The sequence below is a fragment of the Chelonia mydas genome, chromosome 2, assembly GCF_015237465.2.
Source record: "Chelonia mydas isolate rCheMyd1 chromosome 2, rCheMyd1.pri.v2, whole genome shotgun sequence".
In the NCBI taxonomy this organism is placed as follows: Eukaryota; Metazoa; Chordata; order Testudines; family Cheloniidae; genus Chelonia; species Chelonia mydas.
In genome coordinates this window covers 228430829-228452354 of record NC_057850.1, presented here as the reverse complement: position 1 = coordinate 228452354, position 21526 = coordinate 228430829, and the positions used below count along the sequence as shown (strand labels likewise).

The 21526-nt window shown below is 43.7% G+C and overlaps 1 protein-coding gene across 4 annotated transcripts in view; it reads right to left on the bottom strand.

Annotated features, from left to right (window-relative positions):
* Positions 1-21526, bottom strand: part of MYO3A (myosin IIIA) — a 204600-nt gene that overhangs the window by 126819 nt on the left and 56255 nt on the right. For all 4 annotated transcript variants that reach the window (XM_043541353.1, XM_043541354.1, XM_037890867.2 and 1 more), the window contains exons 4-5: positions 3743-3847; positions 1972-2071 (exon numbers count right to left, since the gene is read on the bottom strand). In XM_043541353.1, coding sequence (XP_043397288.1) covers positions 1972-2071; positions 3743-3847 — 205 coding nt within the window. The remainder of the gene's footprint in view (positions 1-1971; positions 2072-3742; positions 3848-21526) is intronic.

Below are 21526 nucleotides of genomic sequence, written 5' to 3'. Positions count from 1 at the left end.
CAGCCCATACTACTTTAACTTGCTGGCAATTTCAGATGACAGTACAGCATTATGTACTACAAGTTTCAGGAGTACAAAAGGCAAAAAGGAAAGAAAGCCACTTCTGCTATTAAAGGCCAATTAAGTTGTTAATGTTTAGCAGTTATTGTTTGTGATGCCTACTAACACAGAGAGCTATTTAAGAAAAAAAAACCTATGTTCTAACTCGAAGAAAGTGTAACTTAGGCTATTATATAATCATATATGTAATTCAGAATGATAATGTACTCTTCTCTGGAATTATGTTCCATAATGTCTTTCATAGGCTCATCTTTCAATCACTGGTTTTCTCTGCCTGTTTACGTAACCAGACAAAGAGCCCTATGGGAAGCTCATGGAGAGATCGTTCCCTCACCAACCTGGTGCACAGGGGGACTGCAGAGTCTGCACCATCCTTCAGGAAAGTAATTTGCTCCTCTGCCTCCTTCTCCCTCACCCCCCTTACCTGCCCACGTGGCCTGCATCAATTTTCAAGCTGATGCAGAGAGGCAACTGGGCCCTGGATCCACTTTCTCCCTACCCCTCCATGCCTTGGGCAGAGGGTGCAGTTCCTATGTTCCCTGGAGCACAAGGACTTCAATTGTGACAGGCTCTGACACAGGCCTAAAAGGGGGGTGGGAAGATTCCTTGCTCTTTGATTTAATTCTGTGCAGCCAGACAGGATAATACCGCTCAGGTAAGTTGAAATCACAGGTTATTTATATACACATATATACACGCACCCATACAGAACTCCCTCATTGTCCACACTCATAAATTTCATTCACTAAAAGTGGGATAAATGTTGACCACCATAAATCTAATTCTGCATTCTGTTCAAATGAAATGAACCTTTCATTAAGAAAGGGAGAATATCATTCAGGGCTTGATCCAGCTCCTATTGAAATCAATGGCTAAACTCATTGGGCTGGATTCTCTGGGAGAAACTCCCTTATTCTCCACAATATCCTTTATGGCCCTATGACATACAGCGTTAAGGTTGTGCATCCCTTACTTCTTTGAACTAGCATGAGGTCATTCCAGACTCCATGTACTAACTACAATCTAAATCAGACTAATTCAGGGGTGGGCAAACTTTTTGGCCCGAGGGCCACATCAGGGTGCGAAACTGTATGGAAGGCCAGGTAGGGAAGGCTGTGCCTCCCCAAACAGCCTGGCCCCTGCCCCCTATCTGCCCCCTCCCATTTCCCGTGTTCTGACTGCCCCCCTCAGAACACCCGACCCATCCAACCCCCCTTGCTCCTTGTCCCCTGACCGCCCCCTTTTAGGACCCCCGGCCCCAAACCACCCCCCCGGGATGCCAACCCCTATCCAACGCCCCCGACCCCTATCCATACCCCTGCCCCCTGACAGGCCCCCCACGGGTCTCCCATGCCCTATCCAATCCTCCCTATTCCCCGTCTACTGCCTGCCCCCCCCCATAACCTCCGCCTCATCCAACCGCCCCCTGCTCCCTGTCTGCCCCCAGGACCCCCTGCCCCTTATCCAACCCCCCCACCCCACCATGCCGCTCAGAGCAGCAGGAGCCTGCAGCCCCGCTGCCCGAACAGAGCCAGTCGCGCTGCCCACGCGGTGGCATGACTGCGGGGGGAGGGGCCTGGGGCTAGCCTCCCTGGCCAGGAGCTCAAGGGCCAGGAAGGACAGTCCCGTGGGCCGGATGTGGCCCGTGGGCCGTAGTTTGCCCACCTCTGGACTATCTAAACACTGTTAGTAAACTAGTTGCCAAGACCATAGTTAGGGATATTCTGAATCCATGAATAATTTGTGTTCCTTTATATTATCTAATTTCAAACCAGTTAAGTTGATTTTTTTTAAAACAAGTATTCCAAATATAAATCAAAACATTAAATGAGCTGTTCTTAACTGTTAACTTTTACACGTCTCCCCACCATGTTTTAAAGTTACAACTTTGTCTGTAAAAACATAACATACCAAAATCCACAAGTTTAACTCCTCCTTCAGTGGTCAATAGGATATTATTTCCTTTTACATCACGGTGGATGGTTTTGTTTTCATGCAAATGCTGAAGCCCCTGAAAAATAAGTTGTAAATCCATTCACATTCTATGTATTAACTTTGCTGATATTTTTGTGCTATGCTTTTTCTCTCTTTCTAAACTTAGTTTCAAAATGAGAACAGCTGCCAAGTCCAAAAATGAACTACCATTTCATTTTCTAATACATGGACACTTACATAGTCAGTGTATTTTGATTCTGATTTCTACTTCTCCTAGCATTTTTGGTACAAACCCCCTAGAAATGCTATTCTTATTCAAAGAACACTGAGTCAACTATCAACCAACTATGTGGGATAAATGGACTTTTTAGTGACTTCCTTTTCTGGTAGATAAGTTGTATGATGACAGAAATAAAGAGGCATTATTAATCTTGGTTATATATTGGACCATTAAAACAGAAAAATAAAGAAAAGTTCTAAGGTCTAATAATAGTTTCAGTGCAGAAACTCAAACTCTAATTAAATAGCAAGGATAAAGATATTTTGTTTTGATTAGCTACAGTGATTTTTCTTTTGAGAGATTTCAATTTGTTGTACATTATTTAATTACAAAATAGATGCTGCCTCACAACAAGAGACACAGAACAGTATTTTTAGTATGTTGCACTAGAATCAGGTCATAAATGGCTTTCCCATCCCATGAACATTTTTGAGATATCAAAAAGAAAAATCTTCCCTCCCCCCAATTTGGGGGGAAAGTCAATCTAGAAAATTTTGGCAAACTGAAAATCTGACCTGAAGAAAAAAGAAAACATTTTGTTTTGATAATTTTGAAATCCTTTGTTTCAATTTCTACCATTTTTCCAAAACATATTTTTACTATAATTAAGTTAAATTTCACAATAAGTCATTTCAAACTGGAAATCCAAATTTTTTTGTTTAGAAAATGTTGAAACAAAACGTTTTGACAATTTCAAAGTATTTTTCTCCCAAGATTTTTTTTAAGTTGAAAAATTTGTGAAAGCCAATCCTTTCCCATAAAGAAGTTCATTTTCAATAAATCAGCATTTTCCAGTGAAAAAAAATGTTTATTAAAAAAATCCCTGACCTGTACATTGCAGTTATGTCTCCAAACGGAAAACAAAAACAAAAACAAAAACAATTTAGATGCAAAGCTGTACTTACTTAATGCAACTAGGGAGAAGTAATCAATGTCTGAAATAAATGTTCACGCTTTTGATACTGATGAACTGAACTGCTACTTTACCTGGTAGTATTCAAAAACAAGTTTACAATTAAACCTTAACTTTATTTCATTAAACACTAGTGTAATATAGGAAGAAACATCATGCTTTTAAAATGGAATATATATATTCATTTGTTGAAAAAAATTAAGGGCTTTTCTGCGTTGCCCCACAGTTGGGACTACAGGGATATGAACAGTAGAGTGCACCAAAGTGCACCCCCCATGTGGATGCTGAGGGTACAAAATCAAAGGTTCCTAGTTCATGGTAAATAGCACTCTTCAAACAGGATTTACAGTAATGTGAACTAGGAGCCTTTAAGTTTGTGCCCTCCGCTTCCACACAGGGGAATTACAGCAGAGCTGTTATTTGATGCACACTGCTATTGCACCCCTGCAGAATCCAAACTGTGGGGCAGTGTAGACAAAGTTTATCTCAAGCTGTCAAAGAATATCTCAGGCTGTCAACTGGACTGTCCATTCATTGACTGTTTTTAATCTTACCATAAGAGCTTCATGTAAAATATAAGCAATTACAAGTTCGTCCATCCTTTCACCTCTCTTCAAAAATCCTTTCACCAGATCAGTCACAGATCCTCCATTGCATAGCTATAAAAAGATCACGATGGAAATTAAAGAAGAGAAGTGATCATGTCGGTTCTAGTTTTCAGTAGATTCCATTTTCATACCTACACATGATCCTACTAAGCTGATAACCTAGCAATGAAATGTATTTAGTGCTCATAATATCTACTCAAACAATTGTTTTTACATTTTATAACCAACATTGTTCCCTCTTTCTGCATCTGTCTCCTCTCTTCCTCCAAATACACGTACAACATCTTATCTCTCTAATTTTTTATCTAGATGTCAACTTTCTTCTGAAGCTAAAATTACGGTCGTGCTTTTAAAGAGACATTTTGTGGAGACATTTTGATAGCTCCTAATGCTCATCAAATGCAAGGGTATCAGTGCCACAGATAATTATGACTTGGATTCTCACGTCTCCTTCAGTACACTTGGCACCACATACACTGTGCAAAATGGATTTAAGACAGCTGGAGACAGCCAGTGGAGAATTTCCCCTGTACAGAGAAATCTGCTGCTGTTTTAGCTGCCATCTACATCAGCTGTCTCCCCAGATGCTGATACAGGAAGAGGAAGCAGCATGTCACGGGCATGCTGGGGGGATTACTGGGGCACAGTGGAATGCAGCTCTTCAATGCCTGATCTTCCACTGACATAAGATTCCTCAGGGACATTACCAAGTAACATATGCCTTAGAGATGCAGGGGAGCTGCTACCTTGCACCAGGACCAAGTGGCTCTGGGTTAGGGCTCCATAACCAGCTCCCAACAGCCCCTCTACTACACGGTATCTAAAGTGCCATTTGGACATCAACAATCCGTCTTTATATTTCTTGGACCCTGGAACTAGTTGTACATTGCAGTTATGTCTCCAAAAGAAAAACAATTTAGATGCAGAGAAGCCTAGAAGACAATTTACTTTTCAAAATGTAGGTCTTTTAGTGACTTAGTGTAATGCACAATATGAGCTGATTGATTGAGGCTACAATATTTCACATGTTCACTTTAGTCACTTAAAACTCTTCATTAGGATAAATCCATGGTGTAATTTTTATAATCCAGTCTGCCTGCAGCAATTATGTACATGGGAAGATTTAGTCAGTACTGTAAGCACTTTTAAAACATTCACAATGATGTCAAACTTGCATGTACATTTTCTCTTCCAAAAAGTAGAATACTCTGATAAAACAATGAATTATGTTGTAGGCATTATGCAGTATAAGCTCATTAGTTTCCCATAATAAAGTGTAAAACTACAAGATTACATGAACATAACATACAGTAGTAATTCCATTTGACTATAGATCCTGTAGCCTATTCAAATCAAGTACACCGGTTTTCAATAAAACCTTTCAACTCAAGAATTGCAGATGTCAGATACCTATCTATTTTATCTATGTTCTTCTGTCCTAAGAACCCTGTGACACCCTGGTGTTTTTTCTAGGCAAAAAATGCACTAATAAAAGATTTGCATCTTAAGGAAGAAACTGTTTGGTTTTTGTGTAAATGGCTGTTTTTAAACACTAACATCTTTACCTACTGTAATAATTTCTATGTGTACAGTTAATGCAACCAAACACCTAAACGGGCACTACTCAGTATCAAAGTTTGCTGTAAGAGCTTTCTATATTCAGGTAATATAGGGCTCAACCCTGCAGGGTGCTGACCATTATGGCAACAGTCCTGGCAAACATTTAATCCCACCCTTAACTTTAAGAGCGTGTGTTGTTGCATTGAAGTCAACAGAATGAGACTAGTCACATGCTGAAAGTTAAGCATGTGCTTAAGTGCTTTGCTGGATTGGGTTCAGAATCCCCAGCACCTTGAAGGATTGAGCCCAAAAATCTTAAACCTTTATGGCCTCTGTTTTTCACCAGCTTTTCCTTTTTTGGAAGCACTATTAATTTCTCCTGGGCTCCAGGAACCTCTACTTTCACTTTTGTAACACTAATTGTACAGATGGACAGTCAGACCTGATGTAAATGAGAACAACTTTGTTTAATTCAATGGAGTTGCACTGTTAACACTACATCTGTATTTGACTCTGAGTGTTAGGTGGCAGAACATTTATTAAATAAATTAAATAAACAAGCTGTTCCTTTATCAAATACTAGACATGGAAGCAAAAACAAAACAAGTTATTTTCTGCTTCTGATAAAGAGGTCTCTTTTTTTGTGTAGCATGGTCTTGATTGAAAGAGTTGGTTATTTGCCAGTCTTTCTGGTCAAAGAAAATGTTCTCTGATTTGGTCATCTGGTGAGAAATACACTGTTCCACAGGGGGAAAAAAAAAAAAAAAGGAATACTCAATACATCTGCAAAAAGAAAAGGAGTACTTGTGGCACCTTAGAGACTAACCAATTTATTTGAGCATAAGCTTTCGTGAGCTACAGCTCACTTCATCAGATGAGTACTGTGGAAAGTGTAGAAAATCTTTTTATACACACAAAGCATGAAAAAATACCTCCCCCCACCCCACTCTCCTGCTGGTAATAGCTTATCTAAAGTGATCACTCTCCTTACAATGTGTATGATAATCAAGTTGGGCCATTTCCAGCACAAATCCAGGTTTTCTCTCCCCCCCCCCCACCAAACCCACTCTCCTGCTGGTAATAGCTTATCTAAAGTGACCACTCTCCTTACAATGTGTATGATAATCAAGGTGCCCCCCCTCCCCCCCCCCCCCGCCTCAGATGTTCTTGTTAAACCCTGGATTTGTGCTGGAAATGGCCCACCTTGATTATCATACACATTGTAAGGAGAGTGGTCACTTTAGATAAGCTATTACCAGCAGGAGAGTGGGTTTGTGTGTGGGGGGGGCAGAGAAAACCTGGATTTGTGCTGGAAATGGCCCAGCTTGATTATCATGCACATTGTAAGGAGAGTGATCACTTTAGATAAGCTATTACCAGCAGGAGAGTGGGGTGGGGGGAGGTATTTTTTCATGCTTTGTGTGTATAAAAAGATTTTCTACACTTTCCACAGTATGCATCCGATGAAGTGAGCTGTAGCTCACGAAAGCTTATGCTCAAATAAATTGGTTAGTCTCTAAGGTGCCACAAGTACTCCTTTTCTTTTTGCGAATACAGACTAACACGGCTGTTACTCTGAAACCTGTCAATACATCTGGGTCAGTCTTTATGTAGTGACGTAAAACTCACATTCAAATAGCTGGGAGATTAGCAGGGTTTTTTAATACTTTCTCAGCTATGCTGCTTCTGTTAACTCTGTTTCATTTCACTTTCCCCATTATAAGTTAACAACTCAGAGGAGGACCAGGTAATATGAAGTAGTGTGCGATTGCAATGATTTTACTATTTGGTGAATCAGGGGACAGCCTGGGAGAATGTAAAAAGGGGCATGTAAACAAGTTTTGAACTGAAATACAGAGTGCACTTGAAGTTCAATGGAAGTTCAATAATGAATCTTAAATAGTTCAATAATGAATCTTAATCTTACTGAGGGAGATTTAATTTTAAGGCTTGAAGATCCAGATGCCTCAATCTCATAACCATTAAATATGTGGACATGCAAGCCAAAATTCATTTTGTTTTTCTCTATAACATTTAGACCCTTTTTTCCTGACAGTTGGGATGCAGGAATGCCAAAAGAAAACTGGAGAAGTGTTACAATGTAGGCTGTTGAAAAAGGAAAAATATTATTAAAATACAAGCTAGAAATAGAAAGTGAGATTAGAGGAGACATTTTAGCCACATGCTCTTCTCTGAGCTGGGGGGGCGGGGCGGGAGGGGAAATCAGGTTAGTATTAACCTTGCTCTATTTTTACACAGCCCACAGAAGACCTCATGGGCAAAATGCACCTCCCATCTTCTATTGCCTATTTTTACTGGCTTAGCAGCTCCTTGCTGCTTTGCCACCATGCTGCTAGGTAGAGATCAAATGGTAGGTGGTTATTTTCCCCCTTGATGAAGCTGTCAGGGTAAACTAGCAATGTTGAATATATATTTATCTTAACTATAAGACAACAGTAAGACTCAGATAGGAAAATATTGAATTAAGGTTGCTGTACTACCCAAGTCTACACCTTAATGCCACTTTTTGAACTATGTCCCTGAAAGTCATGATGCCTACAAATGAAATTCACCCATGTCCAAAATTCTGTGCAGGCAGCACAAATCTTATCCATCACTTAAGTCTCAATTAAGCCCTTGTTTCAAGGGCTTACGTGGTGCCTATGCCACAAGCTGGTCCTTGCAGAGAGGTAAATTTCAGATGTTAGTGAAGAAATTTTATATGGTCTTTGGCAAGACTTGAACTTCAAATATAGCTTTTAAGTACTGTACAAGGCCTTGGACCCTCTGCCCTGTGGTGAACTTCATCCTATGAGATTCTCTCAATGAAACGAGAAGGTTACTAGCCCTGTGCAGTAACTCCGATTCTTTGAGATGTGTGTCCCTGTGGGTGTGCCACTGTACATGACTGTAGAGCAGTGCCCCTAGTTGTAAATCTAGAGCTTTGGAGTGACATCTACTAAGGAGGATAGGACAGTGCGTCCTAGTAGGGCATCTAATGCCACACAGTAGATGATCACATAATGTTGACTAAAGGTGTTCGTGGATGCCCAGGTGGCCACCTTACAAATGTATCAGTAATTGGTACATTGTTTAGAAAGGCTATCGAGGTGGACACTGAGCGAGTGGAATGCATCCGAGTTCCAGCTGGGGGTTGAAGTTTGGGTCATTGGTAGTAAAGGTGTATGCAGTCCAAGATCCATTTTGACAGGTGTTTGGATATGGCCGATCCCTGCGATCTTTCAGCAACAGAGAGGAAGAAGCGTGGCTACTGTCTGAATGATTTAGTTCTGTCGAGATAAAAAGTTAGTGCTCATCTGACATCCAAGGTGCATAGTGTGGCTTCATGCTGGTTGCCAGGTGGTTTGGGGAAGGAGGAGGGAAGGTGGACAGGTTGGCTTAGACGGAAAGAGGATGGTACCTTGGGTAAGAACTTTGGTTGTGGTCGTAACATGACCTTATCTTTGTAAGAGACAGTGTACCTTCTGTACACGACAGAACCTATTTTTGTTACCTGTCAGGTGGATATGATGGTGATGAGAAACGCCGTTTTCATGGATAGGTTCAAACTGAGGGCTGTTGAGACAGCGCAAAACTAGGCTAGGATCACAAGGTGGAGTAAAGTCGCACATTTTGGGGTAAAGGTTTTGTAGGTGCTTAAGGAATATTTTTGCTATTCGGAGGGTAAGTATCAAATGATCTTCTATCTTGGAGTGGAATGCAGTAATGGCAGCCAGAGGTACATGAAAGGAGCTTGTAAATAGCTCTGATCTCTTAAATTCTAGAATGTAATCCAGAATGAGTGGAAAAGGAGCGCTCATTGCTGAGACATGTTTGGTGTCCCACCAAGTCTGGAATCTTTTCCATTTATGCAGATTAGCATAGCAAGTTGTTGAACGTTTTCTATTTAAAAGAATCTCTTACCTTTTCTGAACAGGTCATCTCTGTATCCTGGAACCATGAAGGGCCATGCCTTCATATGGAGGAGTTCTAGATTTGGATGGAGAATTTTGCCTATGTCCTGTGAGAGGAATATTGATTCAACTGCAGGGTGACTGATGGACTGACCACCATGTGTACAAGGTAAGGACACCATATCTGGCATGGCCATGTTGGGGCTGTGAGAATGACTGGCTCATTCCACCTGCACCTTGTGAAGCACTTTGAATAGTAAGGGAAAGGGTGGAAAGGCATAGAGGAGGGATGCGTCTGAATAACGAGGAATGAATCTCCCAGACCTGCTCTTGAGCAGAATTGTGGGCATTTGGCTCTTTTGGGTGTGGCAAACAGATCTATGTTTGGGAATTCCCAGTGGCTGAGTATGTGTTCTAGGGCTGATGTGTCCAAATCCTGCTCATGGTCTTGTGAGAACCGCCTGCTCCGTGAACCTGCTGTGGTGTTCTGGTGTCCAGGTAGGTCTGTGGCAGAGGTGTTGCCACACTGAATACACTAGTTCCACATAAGAATGGTCCTAATGGGTTACACCAAAGGTCCATCTAGCCCAGTATCCTGCCTTCCGACGGTGGTCAATGCCAGGCGACCCACAGGGTATGAACAGAACAGTAATCATCAAGTGATCCATCCTCTGTCACCCATTCCCAGCTTCTGGCAAACAGAGGCTAGGGACACCATCGCTGCCCATCCTGGCTAATAGCCATTGATAGACCTACCCTCCATTAACTTATCTAGTTTTTTTGAACCCTGTTATAGTCTTGGCCTTCACAACATCCTCTGGCAAAGAGTTCCACAGACTGACTGTGTTGTGTGAAAAAATACTTCCTTCTATTGGTTTAGCCTCACACTTTCTATGCCCCTCCTAGACTAAGCTTTTCATAGCATGGATTGTCAATGGTCTTGTACAGTCACAAACATGCTGTCAGTATTTGGCAGACAAGAGTAATCCAATCATGATACCATTCAAGCAGCATAGTCTAGAAGCAGGAATCAGTTAAGGGACACTATCTTTGAGCTGTTGCTGTCTACAGACTGTTCTTGCTTGATTAGCTCCCACCTCTCCTGACATAGTGAGCAGCTTTCAAAGGGCTCTTCCTAAAAAGAGGGGAGAGGTCCTTCAGGAGTCCTAAAGTGACCTTCCCAATTCTGGTCGGCTGTGCACCATTATCATGATTTCTGTAATTGTGTGCCAGCTGTCCTTTAGACCAGAGCTCCAAGCAGGCCACTGCCAGACTTTGTCCACTAACCCAAACTACAAAACTGCAAGTGCCCTTTGGTTAAGAGAGAAGTTATTGAACAGTTGTTTTTTTTAAAAACAGAATTTTAGTGCTTCTGTGCATAGCGATTGGGACCTTGCTCCCCCTTGTCTGTTAATATAAGACATGCAGGCGATGTTGTCCATCATTACTCTTATGGTCTTTTGTCTGACTATTGGTAGAAAGTGTAGGTATGCATTGCAGACTGCATGTAATTCCAGGAGGTTGATGTGTAATGCGGACTCCGGTGGGAACCACTTTCCTTGCACTGTGTGGGTCTGTAGATGAGCTCCCCAACCAAGTAGGGAGGTGTTGGTTGTCAGTATCAAGGATAGTGGTGGTTGGAGGAAGGGAACTCCCATGCAGACATTTTGGGGTTGTTTACACCCGTCTAATGAGTCCTTGACCTTGAGTGGGAACAAACTAAGTTATTTTCAGACTGTGCCTGTGGGGTACATACACTGTTCATAGCCATCCCTGGAGACAGATCAGTGTGGCTGCTGCCATATGACTGAGCAACTGTAGATAAGTTCTGGTGGAGATCTGTGGGCTGGTTCTCATGGTGGAGATGAGACTGATTCTTGCAGAAAGTCTGTGAGCAGGGAGGAGGCTCTGTCAGGTGCCAATAAACTCCAGACATTGGACTGGTTTCAGTGTAGATTTTTGCATGTTTATCTGGAGGCTGAGTTTCAAGAAAAGGTCCACTGTTGTTTTTACAGCTTCGAATGTGTTGACTCTGGACAGAGCCTTGAGGAGGCAGTTGTCTATGTATGGGAACATTATATTATCATCTGCAGAAGTACACCACCACTGCATGGACTTTGGAAAATACTCTGGGCACTGTAAAGAGGCCAAAGGGTCGTACCTTGTACTGGTAATGGTCAGACCTCAGGACAAATCTGAGGAATTGCCTGTGGAAAGGGTATATGGTGACATGGAAGTACGTGTCTTTGAGGTCGAGGGCCAAGAACCAGTCCCTCTGTTTCATTGTCAGGATTATTGTTAATAACATCACCATCTTGAATCATTGTAGTTTGACAACTTTGTTGAGGTTCCTCAAGTCTATGATAGGTGTCCACCTGCCGGATTTCTTTTGGATTAGAAAAAAAAATGGGAGTAAAAACTTTTCCCTCTGTGTTGGAATGGGACCAGTTCTATGGCTCCCAGTTGCTGAAGATGGTTTATTTCTTCTCACAAATGCTGTTCATGGGAAGGGTCCCTGAAGAGGGACTGGAAAGGGAGAGGTGGGTAGATGAGAGAGAGAGAAACAGAACTGAATACCCATTTCTGACAATTTCTTAACACCCACTTGTTGGGGGTGATTTGTCACTATATCTGATAGAAAGGGGTCAAATGGTCACCAAACTGATGGAGTAATCTGGATGGTTGTGGCATCTGGACCAGTGGGAGTCATCTCATAACCTTGTTGTTGTTTGAAGGCGGATGGGTGAGGTGTAGTTGCCTGCGTTGATGTCTGTCTGCATTTGGGAGGAGGTCTCTCTCACCTGCATTGTGGATCATAAAGCCATTGAGGGGTGAAATGAGGAGGTTGAGATTTTGGGATAGGCTGATATCAACCCTGTCTTCTCTTTGGTGCTGGTGTGTAGATCCTGAGTAAATGCAGAGTAGCTCTGGAATCCTTCAATGAATGAAGGGATTCAATGTGCTTGGCAAATACTTTAGGTCCTTCAAATGGCAGATCTTCCACAGTAGTCTGCAGCTCCTTGGGGAACCCTGCAGTGATGAGACCTGTCTTGTTACCACAGAATTTGCGATGAATCGGGCCGCCATATCCACGGTATCCAGTGAGGCATGTAGTGCTGTATGTGCCAGAAGTTCTCTTTCCATCATCAGTGCCTGGAACTGGGCATTTTTTGTCCCCTGGGAGATGCTGACTGAATTCAGTGACTTTCAAATAGTTCATATGTTTGTATTTGGCTAGAAGTGCCTCGTAATTAGTAATGTGAAACTAGAGAGTAGGTGTGGAATATGCCTTGTGACTGAAGAGATCTGGTCTCTTCCAGTCCCTGTCATATGGGATTGCCTTGGAATGGCTTTGTCATCCTTTGTCATGTACCGCATTGACCGCAAGGGAGTTGGGAATAGGATGGGAAAAGAATTCCATGCCCTTTGCAGGGACATAGTACTTTGTCTGCTCGCTTATAGGGAGGTGGTATTGATGCTGGGGTCTGCCAGATTACCTTGGCTGGGTCCAACAAGGCCTCATTGATTGGGAGTGCTATCTTTGCCAATGTGGAGATGTGGTAGTGAAACATCTTCCTCCATTTCTTCCTCGTGTTCTTCTAACAAATCTGGCTCTAGGTCGGGAGGCCTAGAGACCGATGAGGATGAAGAGTGTATTTGTGCCTGTCTTTGATTTGGGGGTGGTTTGGGAAAGCGTGACCTATATGTGGCCCAAGGGTCCCAACAGTACCAGTGGGGGGGAATTGGTATATGGGGTTGCATCCTCGGGGGTCGATATCAGGGACCTGGCTTGCTTCTGGTCTCTGATATCAAGGATGGTAGTACGATTCTCTGTCTAGCCCTTGATATAATGGTGCGCTGCCAGGTGAAATGGAGTACTCCTCCTCACTGGAGGAGGGTGGTGCAGTCCTTGGTGATGAAAGAGTGGTGTGGTTAGGAGTTGTGTCTCCAGGGGAGAGGTGTGCGCTGTGTGGAGCTTGGTATGGAGAGTGGAGACTCTGGGTTGTCAGCGACAATCAGGTCTCTTGGGTATCAGAACTCTTGCGGTACCAGCAGGAGCATCATTGTATCAGTGATTGCCCAGAGATTGTGGATATTTCCGGTGCCGAAGGTGGAGTGCATTCTGTTGAACAACCAGTAGATGGCACTGAGGGCCATGTAAGTGCTGGGGGCTTGGTCGGTGCTGACATACTTAAAGTAGTTTGTTTAGTTGAGGCGGTCAGTGCCGATTTCGAGATCCTTGAAGTGTTCTTCTTGGTCCCGAGTGATGGTGTTCCCTTGCCCACTTAGGGTCCTTGGAGCTCTCCATATTGCCAGTACCGGAGGTGGCCAGATGGTTATAGGAGCTTAGTCTCACTCCTGAAGATGTTGAAGCTACCGATCTCACAGGGGATGCCTTTCTTCGGGGCAGCTCCTTGGTGGGTGAGCTTGGGACCTGTTTCTTCTAAACTGGGCAGGAGAGCATAGATTTTCTCTTAGTAATGGATGACAAGTGGGAGTCAGCCAATGACCATGCGGATGTTGACCGCCGCGGAGGAGAGGTATCAGGGTCAGGCTCTGAAGCTGGTCACAGTGAGCTCTCCATTAGTAAAAGTTTTACTCTCAATTCACAGTCCTTTCTGAACCAAGCCTTCAATTTGAGGCAGTGGGTGCACTTTTGTGATACATGCCACTCACCCAGAGTATGCACTGTGAATGACTGTCTCTCACCGGGATGGCCTCATGACAGGAGAAGAACCTCTTAAAGCTGAGGATCCGGGCATAACTCCAAGTAGGGAGAACTTCCCAGTAGGGAAGGGTGTAAAAGAGAAAGCCTGCACTAATTAATTATGGACTGCACCCTTTCCGATTAGGGCTATTCCACAGGCAAAAGCCTAGCTTTGGCATCCTCTGACCAGAATTATTTGTTTTGAATTTTAGCTTCAGTTGAGTTAATTGGAATGTTTGCATGACAAGAAATCACGAAGGCAACGGAGGTAAATGAAAATAGGAAAGATCTTTGATAACAGTCAAGTATCCATAGAAGTGAGGCAATGCGAATTGTCATTCCGTTACAAGGTGGCCCATTGTGAAGTCTCATGGCCAGAAAGTTAATTAGCTCATGTCACTATTGTACAGTGTTCTTCTGTAAAAGCTTATTGGAATTTTTGTTGAAAGCTATTATGGTTTAAGGGAAAAAAGAAATGTATGAAGATATGAAGATACTGTGGAAGCTAAAGGCATGATCCTGCACGGTACTGAGTGCTCTCAACCCCCACTGACCTCACAGGATCTAGCCCCCTATGCATTAGTATTGCCTGCTAGAGCTAGGGTTGCCAACTTTCTAATCACACAAAACCAAACACCCTTGGCCCACCCCCTTCCCTGAGGACCCGTCCCTGCCCTGCCCCTTCTGAGGCCCCACCCCCACTCACTCCATTCCCCCCTTCCATTGTCACTTGATCTCCTCCACCCTCATTCACTTGCTCATTTTCACCAGGCTGGGGCAGAGGGTTGGGGTGCAGTGCTGGGGCCAAAGGGCTTGGAGTGTGGGAGGGGACTCCAGACTGAGGCAAGCGTTGGGGTATGGGAGGGGGTACGGGCTCTGGGCTGGGGTAGAAATGAAGGGTTCAAGATGCAGAAGGGGGCTCTGGGCTGGGGCAGGGGGTTGGGGTGCAGGAGCGGGTGAAGGGTCTGGCTGAGGATGTAGGCTCTGGGGTGGGGCAGGATGAGAAGTTTGAGGTGCAGGAAGGGGCTCTGGATTGGGGCCGAGAGGTTCGGAGTGTGGGAGGGGGCTCTGGGCTGAGGGTTGGGGTATGGGAGGGGGTGAGGACTCTGGTAGGGGTGCAGGCTCTTAGATGGGGCCGATGATAAGGGGTTTGGTGTGTAAGAAGAGCTGCAGGGTGCGGGCTCCAGGAGGGAATTTGGGTGCAGGAGAGGGCTCAGGGCTTGGGTGGTGGTTTGGGGCTTGGGCTCCGGGCAGCGCTTACTTCAAGTGGTTCCCAAGAAGAGGCTGGTATGTCCCTCCAGCTCCTAGGAGGAGGCGCGGCCAGGCCAGTTTGTACACTGCTGCCGCCACCAGGCACCGCTGACACCTCCACCACCCCCACTCCCACTGGCTGCGGTTCAGGGCCAATGGGAGCTGTGGAGCTGGTGCTCGGGGCGGGGGCAGTGTGCTGAGCCCCTGTTGCCTACCCTAAGCCTAGGAGCCAGAGGGATATACTGGCTGCTTCCTGGGAGCTGCGCAGAGCCAGGTAGGGAGCCTGCCAGCCCCACGCCAACCAGACTTTTAACAGCCCAGTCAGCGGTGCTGACCCAGGCCTCCAGGTTCCCTTTTCGACCAGGTGTTCCAGTCAAAAACTGGACACCCAGCAAGCCTAAGTGAAGTTGGAACTGGTCTCTTCAATAAGGAAACAGCAATTAAAGCCCCTTGTTTCAAGGGAAAGGGGGAGTGGGGGGAAGCATGGATTTTCTTACACAAGTTTCAACTAGCTGGAAATCGGGGGGGGGGGGGGGGGGGGGGGGGGAGGGGGAGGGGAGGAAGTGAGAGGGAAGAAACAGTAGCTGTTGCTGTCTCAATTTCCCAACTCATGTAAGAGAAAAATGTAGACAGAACTGGTTTTCAGTCCAGTTCGCAGTGGATGGTGTCCTCCCTATGGCTGATTTGTCAGAGGTTTCTGCCTCTCAGAATGAGGTACAAATGGGACCAAAAGGAAGGGTCTTGGGGGAGTTCTCCACTCCCCCAGTCATCTACTGGGTGGACAAGGAAGGAATATACAGAAGAGCAAAGCATAACTGAGCTGCTGGTGTGCAGACCTGTCTTATGCAATAGATTTATAAAATGGCATTTGAGTCCAACACGTGAAATGTCAATTTAAATTGCAAGCACAAAGTCTTCCAGCTAATCTTGCATGTTTTACTCATCATTCATCTGACATAGATGACATTTCTATGCACCTGACTATTAGCAAGACATACATATTGTTCTCAAGCCAGATAACCAAGGATTCAACATTAGCTTTGTTTCTGAAAATTTAGAGTACCTGAAAGTTTAGTAGATTAAACAGATAATATTCCTGCATTAATATGCCCAACTACTTGAGATTTGTGCTCCGGAACTGAACTGTCAGCTAATATCCCTGAGCTCCTCAAGATGCCATCATCCTATTTCAACAGCTTTGTTGATGAATACTTGGGCAAACACACATTATCTTGATCAACTATAGAGCTTATATGATCTTGAAAATTGGTTTGGCACTTCAGTTACAGGGGACATGTGTGTTATAAGGACACAGATTGTAGCCTACACACAGTCTTGACTTGCCACAACATTATCATGCACTAGAGTGATGAGACCAGCCCAGCCACTCATCTCTGGTTTCCTAGCTCTTATAGTTGTTCAAGAATCAAAACTATGTTTCTCTCTTTCATTGTGCTCAATATGCAGCATATAAGTATCTTCAGCCCCTTCACTGGCCCTATCTTATTTCTAGCATTGAATTTGATAAAAACAAAGGACCCTGTGTTGGTGCAACTTTGTTTTCAGCTGTGTCCCCAGGATATACTGACTGTGGTTCATGATGAACTTCATTTTCATTGGTAATGTGCCATTTTCTTATTACTAATGATCTCATTGATGACTACCATCCCAGTTATAGTAGCAAATATTGACCGTGAATACTTCTAGGTTTAACACCTTGCCAAGACTGATAGTAACTTCTGCAGACAGAGGTGTGTCAGCAGCTTCAATATTCAATAGTGCCGACTGTAGCCCCCAAATAAAACCTCCCTTCTCCCAGGGAGTGACTTCAGACTACTTCCCTGCAGCCCCCTTTCTGCCTCTATACAGAATCATAGAATATCAGGTTGGAAGGGACCTTAGGAGGCATCTAGTCCAACCCCCTGCTCAAAGCAGGACCAATCCCCAATTTTTGCCCCAGATCCCTCAAGGATTGAACTCACAACCCTGGGTTTAGCAGGCCAATGCTCAAACCACTGAGCTATCCCTCTCCAATGATTAAACCTAGTCCAGCTCATTCTTCCTCACCTGGGCTCCCTCATTATTTAGTCAGGGGATTGCTTAAGCCCCCTGATTCCCCATAGCTATGTCTGATTAATTGGTTACCCTTTCTTAGGGTACAAATGTGGGGTGAACACTACATCACAGCATCTTTCCTCAAATTTGATTTAGTTTTGATGGTCTGAGGCAATATTGCATGTATGTTGTGCTCCTTTATATCAACTAAAGTCTTTAGGGCAGTTTAGACAGAACCTCATGGGTGTTTGTTTATCTTTTTCTATATTGCCTATTACATTTTATTTGACTTGACAAGATGTCTGGAGAGAGGAAAAGTTTTTCCTTTGTCATCATGGAAGATGCGCAGTGGTTCTGCAGTTCTGGCCTCTAACCTCCAATGAATATTTGTTTTTTAGCTGAGTTTAGGGGTTTTGTTTATTTTGGGTTACTAATTAAGATCATGAGTAACAACTGTTTTTTCTTAAATCAGGTGTGAGTAGCATCCACAGAATAAAGGAACAAAATATTTCTGAAGACACCCTTCCCTTACATAATACAGTGTCAAGTTTAAGAGCACCACTCTCTCATACAGTTTTGGCAACAGCTTCTTTCTCTCATATGAAAGCATTGTAGTAAGCCCAATAGTATTGAGCTGCCACAACAGTTAAGTATTTGCTGAGAGAGAGTCTCCAGTTATCTACTATGTTGACCATGGCTGAGTGAATAATTTGCAACAAGTAATTTGTTCAATTATTTAACCTCTTTCTGATTCACACAATGTATAATAAATAACAATAATAAAAATAATTAATAAATAATAAAATATGAAAGACATCCCATAAAGTAGTAACAATGTAGTTTGCATAAATGTAAACTAACACTGATACACCTAGTGATCATCAAGTAGGGCCATTTCCAGCACAAATCCAGGTTTTCTCACCCTTCCCCCCCCCCCCACACACACACATACAAACTCACTCTCCTGCTGGTAATAGCCCATCCCTCTTTGAAACCTCTCTTTATAATGCGCATGATAATCAAGGTGGGTCATTTCCAGCACTAATCCAGGTTTTCTCACCCCCCCCCCACACACCCCCCTCCAAAAACCACACACACAAACTCACTCTCCTGCTGGCAATAGCTCATCCACACTGAGTGGTCAGTGTGTGGTCAGTGTGGATGAGCTATTGCCAGCAGGAGAGTGAGCTTGTGTGTGTGGTTTTTGGAGGGGGGTGTGTGTGTGGGGGGGGTGAGAAAACCTGGATTAGTGCTGGAAATGACCCACCTTGATTATCATGCGCATTATAAAGAGAGGTTTCAAAGAGGGATGGGCTATTACCAGCAGGAGAGTGAGTTTGTATGTGTGTGGGGGGGGGGGAAGGGTGAGAAAACCTGGATTTGTGCTGGAAATGGCCCTACTTGATGATCACTTTAGATAAGCTGTTACCAGCAGGAGAGTGGGGTGGGAGGAAGTTTTGTTTCATGGTCTCTGTGTGTATATAATGTCTTCTGCAGTTTCCACGATATGCTATGCATCCAATGAAGTGAGCTGTAGCTCACGAAAGCTCATGCTCAAATAAACTGGTTAGTCTCTAAGGTGCCACACGTACTCCTTTTCTTTTTACTGATACACCTAGAAATTTGAACACCTTTCATCATAACTTGGACAGATAGATTAGTGGGATTGTATAATGTCTAAAAATGAACCACCACAAATCTAAACCCTCCACAGTGATGTCCTTTAAAGTACATCAAAATACTTATTTCAGAGGTCATCAGATAGCTCAAGGTACTTAAACATTTAGATAATAGCAAAGATAATTCATTTGCTCTAAACAGTGATACAATATAAATGACATATCACATTATTGTTCAGACAGATGATCATAAAATAACAGTCTATAAATGACACCTACTCCACCTACAGCTTCACCATTAGCAGATTCCACATCTAGAAATAAATTTTGAGACAAACAGCCTTTTATAGATGCCTTCTTTCAAAACATCAAGGCCTATGAATAAATCCATTTCATAGAGGGCAGAAATGTTTTAAATTGATTGCACATTTCCAATCCAGCAGACTTGCTAATAAACTATATAACATTTGGCTTCAAACCAAAACTAATCTACAGATGGACATGTAGAACCTTTCTGGTATTCATACACTCTCCCAGCACTGCTTGGATCTTAATTTCCTTTAAAATAAAATCATTCATAAAATCAAAGTGCTGTACAATACTGAGTAGGTGAGGGATCTTTATTTTTTCTCCTCTGCCAACAGGGCCCTCACCTTTAAAGATATCAAACACAATATTTATCAGCAACCAACTATCAGATCTGCAACATAAAAGTTTCAATTTACACCAGCTGAGGATCTGTTCCCAAGAACCAAGGTTCCTGTCAAAAGTGAAGTTTCTAAAATCTACTGCCAAAGTACTGGTACTGTTCAAAAATAAAAGTTGCAAAATTGTTTTATGAAAAAAAAAGTATTTTTCCCGCTTATTTCATTCTCAGAAACAGCTGAGCTACATGTGCTGAAACATTCGGGGGAAAAATGGTCTCCCAGTCTAAGAACAAAAGAACCAGTTATCACCCTGAAAGATAAATGATTGAAGACGTTTTAAGCAACTAAATCTGACTTTAGAATAGAAAAACTAGAGGCATTGCTACACCTATAATCCACCACATACACAGAAGGATATCCATATAATAAATTGCAGAGCTATAAGACAAATACACTTAGCATATGCCTTTGACTGCTTTCTGCCCAGTAATCCATCCCCTGAAACGTATTCACCCCTTGAAAGCAACTTCAAATATTTGCCTTTTAAAAAATATCAGCCTGCCATAGAGCTATTTTCACCTTTCTTCCCCTCTATTAGAGACTGGGCCATGGACAGTCAGGCTTAGTGGGTGGAGCAAGAGCTAGGAAGCAGATCCAAACCCATGTCAGGAGTCAGAGCCAGAACCAGGAAGTAATAGTGAAGCCAAGGGTCAGAGCTGGGATCAGGAACCAGTACCCACATCAAGGGTCAGAGTTGGGGACCAGGGTCGGGGTGAGGAAGCCAGAACCAGGAGCAAGGTGAGGAAGCAGGAACTAGCAAGATCTGGGAGAACAAGGCAGGAACAGAACTAGTAGCAGGACTGGAACACTGTGAGGAATGGCAGACACAGGAAGGATGACAGCTGCAGGCATGAACATATTGAGCAGCCACAGAGCTACTGCTGCTGAGGACTTAAAAGCCAGCCAGCTGCCCTTCCTGACTAATCAAGTGGTCTAGTCAATCAGGTAGCCTCTTGCAGGCCAGCTGTGCTTGTTGGGTTGCTAGGAAACTGATTCTGCTGAAGGCCCTGATCCCTGACACCTGTCCAAAATGTGGATTTTTTTCTGAAATTACCCCAGCTCAAAAGGCCGGCATAGGCAAGGTTTGGCTCTGGGCCATTAACAGTTTTTCTGGCATAAAGATGTCACAGCTTCAAAATCTGAAATCCGGTGACCCTGCAGTACTAGATATGGGATGTTTATCACCTCAGAAAGGGGAATTTCTCAGCTTTGCAATGCGGCCCAGCACTCCTTTAAATCTTTCATAGAATCATAGAAGATTTGTCCTGAGGGGAGGAAATGCTGATTTTTCCAGGAACTGGAAATGTTGTGGAGTGTGGAGAGAGGGAGAGAGACAGGGTGTGGGTGTCTGGAGCTCCAGACAGAAGGGCTGCAAGTGAAATGATTGAGAACCAGTCCAAAGCCTGGGAGGGACAAAACAGCCAACCAGAGACATCCCAGGACAGGAGCCAGGAGGAGCACTGTGCCAGGGAGGAATCACCCAAGAAGGACAAACCAGAGCTGGACCCAGTATCACTGTGTGGTGTTTCGATGTTGCTTGTAATTATTAGAATTGGGAGCACTGGCTGTTGGGAGTCTGAAAGGACAGGAAACATGAAGGAGGGGGGAGGAGTTGAAAGGCTGGGAGAAAGCTACACAGGGTGCAGCAGCAGCAGCTTGGTAAAGAGGTTTCCACTTTGAAAATAAAGTCCTGTTGAAGTTTGTTAGTACCTTGCCTGGTTGACACAACATTTTGCCAACAAGGATGGATCTTCTGCCTCTGAACCCACCTGCACCCTTTCTGCAAAGCCCAGGTGAGCCTCCAATTGCTTTTACTACTTGGATCCATATGTTTGAGACCTATCTGCTTGCAATCACTGCTAGAGAGATTTCTGAAGTAAGAAAGTGTGCTCTGCTAATCCACTGCCTTGGAGCAG